The following is a 15031-nucleotide window of genomic DNA, read 5'->3' as shown; positions in this document are numbered from 1 at the left end:
GGATCTAATTACAGTGACACAGTGAATATGCCACCTTTCTTCCAGTCTGATTCTGCCTACTGAATTAAAAGAAAAATTAATCAAAAAGTAACATTAACCTTTGTTATTTTAATCTGAACAGAAACATTAAAATATCTTAAAAATTACTGCTTTGAGATTAGATCAGATCCATTTATTAATGGTGAAAGCAACCATAAATCATTCTTGGTAAGGACAGAACCTCTATATACAAACCTGGCAAAGTTTTTAAAAAGTACTAAAACTTTTGAAAATAACAAAAGCTAGCTCAATTTGTGTAATATCAAATAACTCAACTAACAGAATAATTTATATTCGTATAGTGCATAATTTATCCCTAAGGAGAAAATGTACCAAAATCCTAGTGCTAACCCTGAAACCTTAATCCAAACCTTACGTGTTAAAGACTAAATGTTGGTTAGGAGGGAAAGGATGGGACCATGCAATGTCCACAGAGCAAACAAAAATCAAGAGTAAGATGGCAGGAATGTTGGACCCATGGGTACAAATACACTTTTCTGTACCAAAACAAAAAACAAAACAAAAATACACACATAGAAACTACAATTACAACGCAATCATCATATAGCTATATTCTCGACTAGCTGGTGAACTTATTATTAAAATTTCAAAGAAAAAAAACCAATTTAAGTTTTTTCTTTTTTAATCCATAAGAAATATTCAGTAACAACAGATAAATAGAGCATTTGTTGCATATTAATGAATGTGTGGCTTCTTGTGCTTTCCATCTGAATTAGGGGTAAAAACCCCCAATTACTTTATTTTCAATGAGATACAACTGTAAAGTAGTATTAAATCTACATAAAATCAATCCTTTCTTCAGCCCAATTCTGTATGAAAGTACTAACAAATAGTGAAGATTCATGATGTTGTGTGAAAATGGTGACTCATAACAATGTAGACTCAGCTATAGATTTTAATTCACAAATTGTGTGTGTGTGTGTGTGTGTGTGTGTGTGTGTGTATGCAGGTGTGTGTGCGCGCGCCTCGTGTAGGACAACCATACGAAAATAGTCTCAAAAATAAAGACAATACTTGAGACACGAAGCAACCCACTTTCCCTGATCTTGCATCCTATTACAGGGACAGTAAGTCTCTGATGCTTCATAAATACTTAAAAAGTTCAGGATGGCCTTAACCATGCAGAGTCTCCACCGATGCGTTTGAAGCCCCCAGACGCTTCATGTTGACTGTTCAACTGAGGAAGAGCTGTGATCTGTGACTGCCTTTGCTTATTTATGTCCTGTCTTCTCTAGATCTGGAAGTTTTCTGACCAGAGCTTGGTGGTTCATTCTGATGCTAGCAAGAAGCCCTCCTTCAATGCCGTCGGAACCAGTGTAACTGATTTCTTCACCACTCAAGGTAGTCATATGCCCCCCAAGGGCTTTTAAGATGGCATTGCCAGCACATATATCCCATTTTTTGATATATGTCACATGGATATATAGATCAGCTTTTTCTTGACTTTTATCAGGCACATCCAAGAGTGCTAAAACTTTATAACCTAAAAGGTAAACAAAGAATTTAGATTACAACTCAAAAGATTTAAAAAGTAGCTTACTTTTTAAGAGTAATTGTGAAGAATAACAGCACACAACAGGCAGGAGTTCTCTATACTATCTCTACATAGACTATACCCAACATGTGAAATCTAAAATTATTTAAAAATAGTTTTGTTCTTTTTTCAAGAAAGTTAACAGTGCAGACATTAAATCCAAATGAGCAAAAAATATATAAAGGACTTTACAAAGCTATTCTCAAGTGTAACCAAATACACATCTATAATCTTTTAAATTTAAATCTACTTTGTGAATGTTTTTACATTCACTGTGTATCATTTCCTATGGAATACTATACTGAAGCTAAATACCCACGGATTTCATCTGAATTTCTAGGAACAATGGATTTGAAAGAAGATAAAATAACACAATCTCAAGCCTTTTTTGTAATGAAGCAGAATTTTTTTTTTTTTTGATGAGGCATAATTTTTTAAAAATAATTAAACAAAGAGAAGAAACCAGGTCTTGAATCTGGTTTATCCCATTCATACTGGGTATTCTGAACATTACCCTTCCTAACCAACATTAACAGAGGGCTTACAGGGAAATAATAAAGTCATACTAAGTAAGGTACATATATGTAATCACTAAATTAAAACTATTAGGCTTAAAAGTTAATAAGCATTACTCTTCCCTTTATTACTATAGTGAAAAGGTTTTCAAACACACATTTCAGACTATAATTTCTTACTTATTTGAATTAAAACACTTCTGTCATATTAAACAGCACTCAAAACAAGGGCAGGCAAATGGCCTGTGAGCCAAATCCAGGCCATGCACTATTTCTGTACAACCCTCAAGCTGTGAATGGTTTTCATATTTTTAAAGCGTGGTGACAAAACAAAAATCCAAGAATAGTAGGCAAGAGAGTCTACACGTGGCTCATAAAGCCTGAAATATTTACTCTCCGGCCTTTAAGAAAAAGTAAGCTGACCCCTGGTCAGCAACAGGTAATAAAACAGAGCAGAACATACAGTAAACAGAGTGGCTCCCAGACTCTGGCTCATCCCAGACATACAAGCTGAGGAGTTCACAGGTGTTACAAGTGCCCAGGGTTTAGTCATCCTAGTAATACTTATGAGGATCCCTGGCATCTTGGGGCCACAGGGAGCATGGGACTGTGCTTGATCTTCCCTTCTCTCCCTGACAGTCCTACAGTTATCCTAACAGCACAATTACTTTGAAATTACATCATATATAAAATCACTGTTGCTGATACATCACTGACATGAAGATACTTTTGTAGTATTTAAGGAACAGCAGTCACTATACTGAGTCTATTGGCCCTACAGTGAGGTGGTTTCATTCTTTCCTTTCTTTTTAAAAAAAAAAAAAAAGATTTTATTTATCTATTTCACAGTGAGAGAGAGAGCGAGCACGCACATGCACAAGCAGGGGGAGTAGCGGACAGAGGGAGAGGGAGCAGCAGGCCCCCCCACCAAGCAAGGAAATCAACATGGACGCTGACCCTAATGAGCCACCCAGGCGCAACTGTGAGGTCCTTTCTAACAAGAAGGCACGTGTGACTGAAATCTCACCCTAGAGATAACCAAGTAGGAGACCATGCCTGTCTGCAAAGTACACTCTCCATTCTCACTTTTTTCCCAAGCACAGGAATATAAAATCTTTCTCCCGACATAAGCCTTAACCTTGCTGGGACACTGTCCCCAGGCACTACAGGGGAGTTGGAACGTACCAGCACCACCAGCTGGGATAATGGTAGTCTGGTTTCCAAAACTCTGAAGAGCAACCTGTTTGACCATTCCTGAATGTGAGCGTGACACTACGATCCTTGGGGTCTTCTCATTGTAGGAAGTGCGGGCTTTCACATTGGACCCACCATCTACCATTGCCCAAGCTGAAAAGGAAATATAATATTCATTAGTAGCACTGAAACTTTTTGAAACAGGAACTCAAAGTACCAAGAATTGACCAACAAAATACCCTTTTCCCCAGAATTACTTGTATGTTCTCCCCAAAAATAGAAATACTTTTTTTCTGAGAGCAAGTAATATTTAACATTTTTATACATTAAGATAGGCAAATATTAAGACAAAGCTAAAAAGGCCACATAATCCTGCCCAACCAGAGATAATGACTACTAAAAACCTGGCTTAAGAACTCCCAGGCTCTACCTCCCAGTGAGGTGCTAAATAATACTGCATCAATTATCTCTCTGTACCTAATCTGGCTTCCTTCCCTACCTTACACAACTTTGATCCCAAGGTACTCTTCCTGAATATCCTGCATGCTAATCTCCATCCCCAAAGTCCGGTTCCTGGGGAACTCAACTACGACAACCTAGGACATAAAGACAACTAGTTACCCTGAATAATTCAAAATTTAAAACAGGTTTTTTCCTCCTCCTATTTTCTTTTCCTTACTACTCCTCCTCCTACTGTTTTCTCCTCCTATCTACTTCTGATGTATTTATGGTTTCAATGATAAACATAAAACAGAGAGGTGAGTTAGATTTACACATCTGCTTTATCATGAGAATATAAAAAGAAAATGCTCTAGATTTCAAAATAAAACAGAAATTTCTAAGAAGGTGAGGAGACCCTAGAAATGGCCTGAAATAGTTTTCTTTACTAACTACACCAAGCTATACAAGAAAATAAACTTACTCAGAATTATCCCAATTAGACTGTTGTTCTAGCAGTCACTCACTATGGGGTAAAACACAGTCCACCATGGCTAGCAATGAAAGCAGCTGCATTACCACTTACTCCCGGCTGCAGGAAAAAATAAGAAAAATGAACAGAGTGTCTGGGTTTCTGAGCTGCCCAAGGATGATGGCAGTCTTTTGGACTCCTCTCACACTTCTTTCTGAAAACCATACACTGCAACAAGAAGAGCAAATAACACCACCCTTAATCAATAGCTAAAGAATAAGAAGGAGATGAAGAATAGTCATGAACACAAATTTATGAAAAAGAGGGAAGTAAATACCGAAGATCAGTAGAATGAGTGCCAGAGCTGAGCCTAGTGTGGGGAATACGGCAGGAGCTTCACAGAAGTGCCAAGAGGGTGGAGGCCTCTCAGTGGTGGTAGGACTCAGAGAACAGCCAGGATTTCTCCCCAGAAGAAAAAGGTCCCAACTAAAATGAGAACTACTGAAAGTAGGCCCGAGATATGGCAACAGAGCAGTTATAAGAGGAGGCCTGGAGAAGACACAGAGCCAAAGTGAAGTTCTCACAACAGACCAGATGACATACAACATCTTTCAGAAAGTGTCCCCATGAGACAAATGGAAGACAGCAAGCAGAAGAAAAGAACAGGTTGAAGATAAGGACTTTACTAAAACAAGACAAGATCCAGACAAGTGAAAACAAAAAAGATGCCTGATAATAAAGATAATGCCTTCCTCGCTCTAACAGAAAATACATTTCCTGAACTGACAACAACCCAAACTCCTTTTCTGCCACCTTCCCATCTACTGCCGGTGGCCGGCCCAAATGTAAGAAATATGTACAACTGCAATGTCCACTAAGAAGTCTAAGAAGAAAACACAATCAATGAAGGTTAAAACATTTCAGGCTACTTGAAAATTTCTCTAAAGCAGAGTAAAACTAACACAACATTCGAAGACGATTAAAAATAAATAAGCAACAACAACAAAAACACTATGGAACAAAATATAACTCAGGAAAGATAGAAGATATGAAATGGGAACGCACATAATACAGGAAAGAAACTGCAAACAACAACAAAAAGACAAAATCATTTAAGACTTAGCACTAGATCACAGGATACACAGAAAGGCAACAGATTGATTGAAAAGCACAGCAAGCAATGAGAAAAGCAAAAAATAAGTGAAACAAGCAAACAGGTAAAGGGGACCAGAGAGAAGGTTAATAGACACAGAAGTCTGAGCTACTCACAAAGGAAAGAAAATCAGATTATCAGCTTTTCTGCCAATAAGCTTCAACATGCACCCACACAGATACTGTATCAGTCCAACAGTTTCTACCCAAGAAAAAAAGAGTGTATAGTGAGTGTCCTACTAAAATTCCGGTCGCGGGGAACCTTCAGAATATGACCTCATTTGGATATAGGGTCTTTGCAGATGTAATTCAAGTTGAGGTCATATTGGATTAGAGCGGGCCCTTATAAAAACAGATGACAGAGAAATATATACCAGGAGAATGTGAACTGGAGGTACGAACTGGAGTGGTATGTCTACGAATCAAGGCATGTCAATGAACACCTGGAGCTACCGGAAGCTGGAAGATGCAAGGGAAGATTCTTTCCTTGAGCTTTCAGAGGGCACACAACACTGCCAACAACGTGCTATCAGACTTCTGGCCCTCAGAACTGTGAAAAAATAAATTTCTGCTGTTTTAAGCCCTCTAGTTTATGGTAATTTATTAGAGTAACCCAAGGACACAGGGCTAAACCAAAGAGTCTATAAGTAGCTGAGAGTCTTTCAAGAATGAAGGTTACAGAAAAAGCTTTTAACACGTGAGAACTCACGTAATATGACCTGGATGAGCTAGCTCTCCTAAAGTAATCTACTAGAGGACAAGTTTTATCCAACCAAAAGATGACTGAAGATCTCTTAGCAAAAGCACTGTTGGTCAACACTGAATAAATTTAACTGTGGATTTAAGAGAAAACCAAAGATAGGAATACAGGTGGAAGAATAAAAGTGTGTGTCAATGTTATCTCACAGTTGACTTGGGAGAGTCGAAGGATACCATTTAAATCAGAAGAGCTGAATGGCAGAAACACACATATCAAGAAAGATATGACTTACTAAAATGGGATGGTAGTCAAGGAGCCTAAAATAAGTTGATTTCATTGTTGCTCATAGGGGAGAACCAACAGAGGAGACACCTAAGGCAAAGGACCATATAATGGCATTTAAACAAAAAGGCATATATAGTTAGTAAAAGTGGGCAAGGAAAAAAACAGATTTAACTTAAAAAACAGTATCTGTAGTTTGAATAGCAGTGAATATACAAAAATCCATGAGACCTTAAGGATATCAAAAAAATAAAGGCAAAGTTTGCTCTTCATCGAAAAAATAACATTTGTTCCCCCTGGAGGTAGTTTTTACCCTAAGTCCTTACTTTGAAATTGGTGAAGAAAAAAAGTTAAACATGTATTTTGTCTTCCTAACAGGAACTACCTTTCAGGATAAAAAAGTAACTCCAGCTGATGGAAGAAATTTCTCAGTAGAATTCCAGCTCATGTATAGAAAATACAACAGAATTAGAAAATCCCATTTCACGTCTTTAATAGATCTTAAAATTATTCTTTGAAACGATAAATAGAATCCCGATTTCAAATGGTGCCAAAATATTTCTCCAGACTACTTGCTGGTAGCAAGGGAATCAAAATAATTTATAACAGAGATCTGGTCAAGACCACTTGAACCATCTTACAGCATCACTAATAATAAGACTAGATATTTATGTCATATAAAATGATGCAGTAGGAAATACATGAAGAAAATCTACAATGTATTCTTGACAAAAATCAACCTTAATCCAATCAAGACTTCAGATATAATTTGCATTTTATAAGAAAAAGAAGATGAAAAGTAAGTAAGTTAAATGACACTCTGAGGAAATAATCAGAAGAGTCCAAAAAGCAGGACATTATGTAACAACTAACTTGATCTCAACATGTCAATGTCATGGGGAAGAACAGGACTGGAGGTTGTTCTAGATTAAGAGAACTTAACAAAACCACCAAAAAAAAAAAAAAAAAAAAAAAATGCATGTTACTTGACTAGATCCTGGTTTGAAGTAACCAGTTATAAAATCCACTTTAGAAACAACTGGAGGAAATGTGAATATGGGATCAATTAGGGAATAAACGTTAATTATATTATTATATTCATAATAGTACAAAAAATAGTATTACATTAATAGTATATTAAGAGATGCATAGTGACATATATAGGCATAAAATGTCACAATCCTTGTAATTTTCTTTTAAGGACATTAAAAAAAAGCAAATATAAAGAAACGTTCAACTGTTAAATTTTGATGAAAGAGCATATGAAAATTCTGTACAATTTTATGTTTGTTTGAAATTATCCACAAAGAAGTTAAAAAATGAGAAAGGAGAAAGCAAAACAAAAAAAACCCTCAATTCTCTTTAGAAATGATCAGTAAAAACATGGTTTTATTAAGAAATGAATTTACAATGCTGCATCTCTAGAGGTCAGTATTGTGTAAGAGAATAAAGATAGCCTATCTTAGTACCAGAATAATCTTAGATAAGAATTAGTAATTTAATATTTTAAAAATGTATTTCATGTTACAGAATTTCAATAAATTCTGTCCTAACACATACATGGACAAATTATTTCAAGCACTTTAAAAAAATTCAGTAGGTGCTTAAATGATTGATGATGATGACAAGGTAATCATGAAAAGGTAAAATAGCAGCTAACAATGTGTTTACTCTATCTGAGGATATGCTAAAAAAAAAAAGTTGAGTGGGAAATAAAAAGTGACTGGTACTTTGCTACATATTTCAGACATTATAACTTGGCTGCAAATTTCCACTGCATGGATATACTATTACACTCATATATTTATATATTACTTTGTTAAAATACTATTTAAGTACCTGTTGCTTCTTAGGATTTCGAACGCAGTGAACTACTTCTAATTAAGTCTGGTAAGGATTTTGATCAGTTTTGCTCTACCTGCTGCCAACAACAATACTATCTAGCTCCCATTATAGTCAAGTGTAGCTAAATTCTGGTTAGCATATAATACTTGATAGTTGGTACTCTGCCAACATCAATATACAGTCTGGATCTGAAAATAACAGTCCAAAAAGAGAACACAAGCCAAACACACCTTCGATCCAGGAACAGAAGGTCACCCCACACCTAATTAAGGACTTATTGATTCTTCTAGAATGTTTGCTGACTAGCAAGTGCCTTTGTTCCAGCATACTGGACAACTTAGCAGCATCACAGAAGAACAGGGCATTTTCTTACAACTTACAGAAACCATTTTGAAACACAAGCTGTTCCTAAGTTAGAAACTTTGGGCTTTTTTATTTTAGAGGAGGTTAAGACTCTAGGGGGAGGGGATACATAGTCTCATGGAATAAATTATTTTTTAAATGGGCATTTTTTATGATCCTTATTCTCCCACCCCTAAAATGAACAGATGTGGAAATCAGGACCCAAAGAATGTGAATCTCTTCGCCTATCCAGTACCAACTTCCTCTTCATTTCCTTTATTATGATTCTAATTCTCTCTGGAGTAGCAGGCTGTTTGCAGCTAATGGGGCCATGTGACATTTGGCTAATGAGATGGAGCAGAGGGCTTAAAGTTACTCCTTCCTAATACAAAGAATATCTGGGATAGATCTTTTGTCCCTCTTCTTTCCCCTTTCTTCCAGCCTGGAAGAAAACCATGGAAACTGAAAGCACCCATCTTTGTAAGCAAGCAAACAAAAAGCTACCTTCTAAGAGAAAAGGCAAAAAGAAGATTCAGGTGCTTAACAGTTATCATAAACTGAACCTTCCTGCCATTTGCCCATCTTTAACTACATGAGAAAAATAAAACTTACTTATCTGTATACAGATAAATGCAACCCTAACTGATATAGATAGGCAATGAGGAACACTATCAAAAAATGAGTCAACTATACTTCAATTTAGAAAGGAAGGAAGGAAGGAAGGAAGGAAGGAAGGAAGGAAAAGGAAAGGAAAAAAAGAAAAAAAAAAGGACTTCAAAGACTTAAACTTTACATGCCTGTTTTTCTTTCTTTAATTGAAAGTCACTATAATTCCTCTTTTATATACTTTCCAGAGTGATTTTTGAGGCTGAAATGAATTTATGTCAATAGACTTCATAAACTGTGAAAATACTAAACAAATGTGTGATATTCATAAGGAGTGGTTAGCTCTTGCTGTAACATTAGGAACTATTGGCTTTCATAAGAACTTTGCTAAGCCCCTTTTCCCATCTATAAAAAAACAAAAATAACAACACTTATCTTTGTCTCACAGAGTTATCACAAGGTTTAAATGAGATAATTTAGTTTATTGCAAATAGTTAACCACTATACAAATGTTAGGAATTGTTGAGTTATTATGAAAGTGGTGTGATATATTGAATTGCATAAAATTCCTAAGGTTGCTTCCTCCTCTAATTTAGCTGGATGACCTTGAGGAAAGTACCAAACTTCTAAGTCTCATTTCCTCATCTGTAAGTGGTAGTATTAGTAAGTGTACCCTTCTCTCATGTGTTATACTAAGTGTAGCAATACTGCTAAATTAAGTTATGCTCTAATATCCACTTGCCCTATTCTCCCTAAGTGACAGAACCCTTAAACTGGAAGCTTGGATGGCCACTGAAAAATAAAGACCACATTTCATAACCTCCCCTACGGCTGGGTTCAAGCTACGTTTTGGTTGATGGGATATGAGCTGAAGTGATGCATGCAACTTATAGGACAAACCCTTAGCAGAAAATGTCCACATCTCCCTTTGATCCTCTTCACTGGTGAAATGTGGATAAACCAGAGAGCCATCCTCAGTCAAGCAGAAGGGGGCACCAAAATTTAGCAAGGCAAAGCAACAAAAGAGAATAGCCTGCATGCCTGATCTGTTTGCATATGGACTGTTAGAGAAGAGAGAAATCAACTATTTTGTTCAAACTCTCTTATTCTGGTGCACTGTATTACAACAGCCTAAATTAGTAGCCTAACCTATAGCCTCACTTATGCAGTAAGGATTAAAGGAAACATGTGAAAGCAACCCACAAACCATAAAACAATTACATAATTAATTTTAAGGCGCACTGTTGCAATAATGACATAAATTCTTTACAGCTCATCAAATTGTTAACTGTAAAAACTATATGGATTATGAAAAGAAGATATAAGGTCAGATTAACACAAAACAGATTTGGTCTATGTTCAGCCAATCTCAGAGGAGCTGGAATCTGAGATACAAAGTATTCCGCAAAGCAAGTAAGTTTTAAGAGTAGTCAAAAATTAACCTTGTCTCCATTTCTGTCCACTTGACAGCCAGCCTTTTTATGCAGTGTCAGCCACACACTGAGGCACAGTGAGAAGGGTGGAGTAAACACCAGAGCTGGCTGTATGGATGCTGGGTGTATTTGTTTCCTAGGGCTATCATGACAAACTACCATAAACACGGTGGCTTAGAAGAAGAGAAATTTACTTTCTCAGTCTTGGAAGCTCACACATTTCACAGTTCATGAAATGTACTGGCAATCCAAAATCCAGATACTGGGACTGGTAGGGTTTATTACTTCTGGGGAATTCATTCCATGCCTCTCTTCTAGCTTCCAGCAGCTGCCAGCAATCTTTGGTGTTTTTTTGGCTGATATGCATCACTCCTCTACCTCTGTGCCCCTACCGTCCTATCCAATCCCCCATGTCTCAGCAATCCTGGTTTCTTATAAGGACACTCTCATTGATTTAAGGACCTACCCTAATCCAGGATGATCTTATCCTGATAACTTACCTTAATTACATCTGTAAAGACCTGACTTTCAAATAAGGTCACATTCTGAAGTTCTGACTGTTAGGGGTTTACGTCCCTCAAAAGATATACTGAGTCCTAATCGCCAGCATAGCAGAATCAGACCTTATTTGCAAACAGGGTTATTGCAGATTTAATCAGTTAAATAAGGCCACAGCAGAGTAGGGTGGGCTTTTCATCCAGTATGACTGGTGTCTTCATAAGAAGTAACCCAGAGACATAGGCAGAATGCCATGAGGTGTTGAAGGCAGAGAACAGAGTGATGTCTTCACAAGCCAAGGAACACAACAGACTGCTGTGAAACTATTAGAAACTAAGAGAGAAACATGGAAGAATTCTCCCTTACAGGTTTCAAAGAGAGCATGTCTCTGCCAACACCTTGAGGCCTTCAAGCCTCCAAAACTCTGTTAGACTATGTATCTGTTGTTTAAAGACACGCAGTTTGTAGGTTTTTTTCTTTTTGTTTTTATGGCAACCCTAGGAAACTAATATAGGAGTGAACATGAATTTGAGGGGGCAATTATTCAACCCAAAACATCTTGCCATTAAGGCCTTTTTCAACACAGGCAATGGCAAAATGGATACTGTCACCATCAAGAACCTCATTGCTTTAGAGAACAGTGGAGCTAAAAGGCAATAATGTTTGCCCCATGTTCTTGATGGGAATGACAAATTTAAAACTATGATGAGTCCCTTCGGGCTGTCAGTGATATTGCTTAACACCACTAATTCTTTCCCTCAACTTCTCTACCCAGACGACTCATGGCATCATTCTGGACTTGGAACCACAGGCCACACGCTATCACTGCTACTCAGAAGACCATGGCTAGCCTCTCCGGCAAACTACAGCATAATGGTTGTGCTGATACCAAAATGTCATGCCAGTATTCACTAGCACTGGAAAGGCTTTGGGTAAGGTCATCCTGAGCTGCAGGGGAAGCTCTCTGACATGGTATTCTATACTCTCAACTCCCAACATGACGATCAAAGATCTCACCTGCCATCTGCACAAAGCTAACAAACATGACTACATCAAGAAGGTGGGGTAGGCAAGGGTCAAATGAACTCTGAAACTGAACTCTGAAAAAGTGTCCAGTGCTATACTAGGATTAGCCTGATTAGTAAGACTTCCACTGTTAACAGCATCTAATTTTGATGCTGAGGCTGCCAAGTTGCCATTCCCCTTAACCACCACAATATCAAGCTCATTTTCTAATGTGACAACAGATTTGGCTAAGGTCCCTGATGGTGGATCTCAGAACCCACATGGAATCAATGTGTTAAGAGGCCTGGACCTTATCCCCTGCAACAGCACAAGAGAAAGAATTCAGCTGGTGTCAACTATACTCCTCAACACTGACTATCTCTCATTGTCAGTTTCTAGCCACTAAAGAAAGTTTAGAAAGCTCTGCTTCATTATATATTATCATTATCAATGACAAAATCCTCACTGTATCCAACAAAAGGGTAAGGTATGGTAGGGGATTGACTTTAATAATTGCTGAGCTACAGCTGAGATTCTAATAGGGTGGTTAAGTATTACAAATGTATGACTTAATAACATTAACTCTCGAAAGCTCTAGTGCATTTCTTACCTGTATATTCAGAAAATGGTTTATGTATCACTCCTAGTACAGGTTTACCATTCACAGCCACACATACCATAGTAGTGACATACTTTCGAAGATCCTCTGTGAAGAAAAAGAAAACAAAAAAAACAGTAACAAAAATTATTAAAATAATTCAAATTTTTAGTTTTAAATTTGAAAATCAACTCAAATACTTAATTAGTCTCTGTACAAGGGATGTACTCACTAAATATCATCACTATTATATGATCAGGCCAATTTTGGTTTAGGAAACAGTTTTATTTAAAAAATCCCCTCGGGGCACCTGGGTGGCTCAGTGGGTTAAGCCTCTGCCTTCAGCTCAGGTCATGATCTCAGGGTCCTGGGACCAAGCCCCATGTCAGGCGTCAGGCTCTCTGCTCCGTAGGGAGCCTGCTTCCCCCTCCCTCTCTGCCTGCCTTTCTGCCTACTTGTGATCTCTCTCTCTCTCTTTGTGTGTGTCAAATAAATAAATAAAATCTTAAAAAAAAAATCCCCTCAATATTCCCCATTTCCATTACCTATTTCTACAAAATATTTTCTAATATCAGTTACTATTAAGATACCTTGTATATCTTCCTCCTGTTCTCTAAAAAGCTACCTACTGAGTGTCTACTATGGTCAAGTTCAGTGCCTAGCAACTAGAATACAAAGATGAAGAAGCAGAAGGCCCCACACTCAGAACTTACCATTTAGAAGGAGGGCACATAGATAAGCAATTAACTTTACCATATACACCAACAGAACAGAGAAAAAATAGGAACTGGATATCTCCAGGTGAGAAACAAGGCCTGAGAGGAGCTATAGAAATGAAATCTAAGCTAGGACTAGGTGAAAAAAAAAAAAAGAAAGAAAGAAAGAAAGAAAGAAAGAAAGAAAATGGAGATGAGGTGAGTAATTCTCTCTTTTGCTACTTAATTACCCCTGGGTGCCTACTATTCTGAATTCCAAAGATAGATGTATATGCAATAAAACCTAAATTGCCCAAATCACAAGTAAATATTGCATTCTGGCTATATAAATAAATATCTGAACTCACACCTCAATATATAACTCAATAAACAAACACTTCAATAAACAGGTGTCCAATAGGAACCATTTTTTTTTGACTGCTAAAAATGTCCCTTCACTGAAGGATCAGTGATACAGTGAATCACTACCACCAACAGGAGTATGCCACAACATACTGGTTTTGGGGTCAGGGGAGAAAGGTTGAGAATAACTGATCCAGTCCAAAGGTTTCATACTGCACTGCATTAATCCTTAAAATCTAACTGGAAAAGTTGTGTAAGATTGGTAATGTATTTACTATCAAGTATATATTACCTGCCTTTGTTCTGGTTCTCCAATATATAATGGCAATCTAAAGTCTGAAATCAATCTTAATGTAGAGTCACCTGTATATTCCTGTGTAGCATCAAGTGGATCAATCCAGACAGTAACACTCTCTGCTGGTACCTCTTTAGGGGTGGCTATTTCCTTCAGGATGTCCTCAGGAATCTTACGATCCCATAAGATAACCTCCTGATCAGCTGCATCCACATGTTCCTCAGTATTTATCTGCACCAAAAACAGAAGACAGATGAAAAATTTAGAAACAAAAAAACGCCACCTGAGAAAATACAAGACAGAAAAACATTTCAGACCAAATCACACAAACTGAAAGTAGGTAAAACAGTATTTTTATTTTGAAGCATTTCACTGTAAAATGGAAATATATAAAAGAAATTCCAGCAACATCCTGTCTTCAAGTACTTTCTAATCTAATATTTAAGCAGTTTGTTGCCTAAGAGAATCCAAATATAGAGAAATATAGAAAAACTAAGAAAAAAACTATTTAAAGCTTAACATTATTTACAAAAAACAGTAGATCTAAAGTGTAAAAATAGACTGACAATATCATGGAACACTGAACACGATCAACTATAAGAGGAAGAGAAAAGTGACAATGGACTTAAAAGAAATATGCCTTAAAACAGAGAAATGATGAATGCTAAGAGACACAATGTCCTAGAAAAGTAATCATCTAAAATATACCTTTGATCAAGAGAAAAAAGAAACATGGAAATAATCAAATAGATCATAAGTTAGTATACTATAAAATGTAAACAAAGCTAAGCTGGGTAATCCAAAAGGACAAAAAACAGTAAATCCCAGAAACATCAAGCCACTTTAATCAAAAAATATTTTTAATATGGTGTATAATAAGCATCCAATCCATCCATTCACTTATTTCTTCACTGATTCTGCAAATGTTTACTGATTGCCTACTACATGCTAGTTCTAGGGCCTGATGTATAGAAGTGATCAGCATGAGACAAAAATCTCTGCCC

General features: G+C 36.9%; 1 protein-coding gene across 1 annotated transcript in view; it reads right to left on the bottom strand.

Moving 5' to 3' along the window:
• Positions 1-492: 492 nt before the first annotated feature.
• Positions 493-15031, bottom strand: part of LOC111155448 (inositol monophosphatase domain containing 1) — a 29519-nt gene continuing 14980 nt past the window's right edge. Inside the window, exons 2-5 of the mRNA XM_022515611.1 lie at positions 14096-14258; positions 12687-12782; positions 3295-3456; positions 493-1543 (exon numbers count right to left, since the gene is read on the bottom strand). Of these exons, the coding sequence (XP_022371319.1) occupies positions 1272-1543; positions 3295-3456; positions 12687-12782; positions 14096-14258 (693 nt within the window). The 3' untranslated portion in view covers positions 493-1271. The remainder of the gene's footprint in view (positions 1544-3294; positions 3457-12686; positions 12783-14095; positions 14259-15031) is intronic.

Source organism: Enhydra lutris, unplaced genomic scaffold, assembly GCF_002288905.1.
Source record: "Enhydra lutris kenyoni isolate GAN:26980312 unplaced genomic scaffold, ASM228890v2 scaffoldscaffold41, whole genome shotgun sequence".
Taxonomy (NCBI): domain Eukaryota; kingdom Metazoa; phylum Chordata; class Mammalia; order Carnivora; family Mustelidae; genus Enhydra; species Enhydra lutris.
Note: the sequence above shows the minus strand (reverse complement) of the source record. Positions and strands in the feature narration are given on the sequence as shown.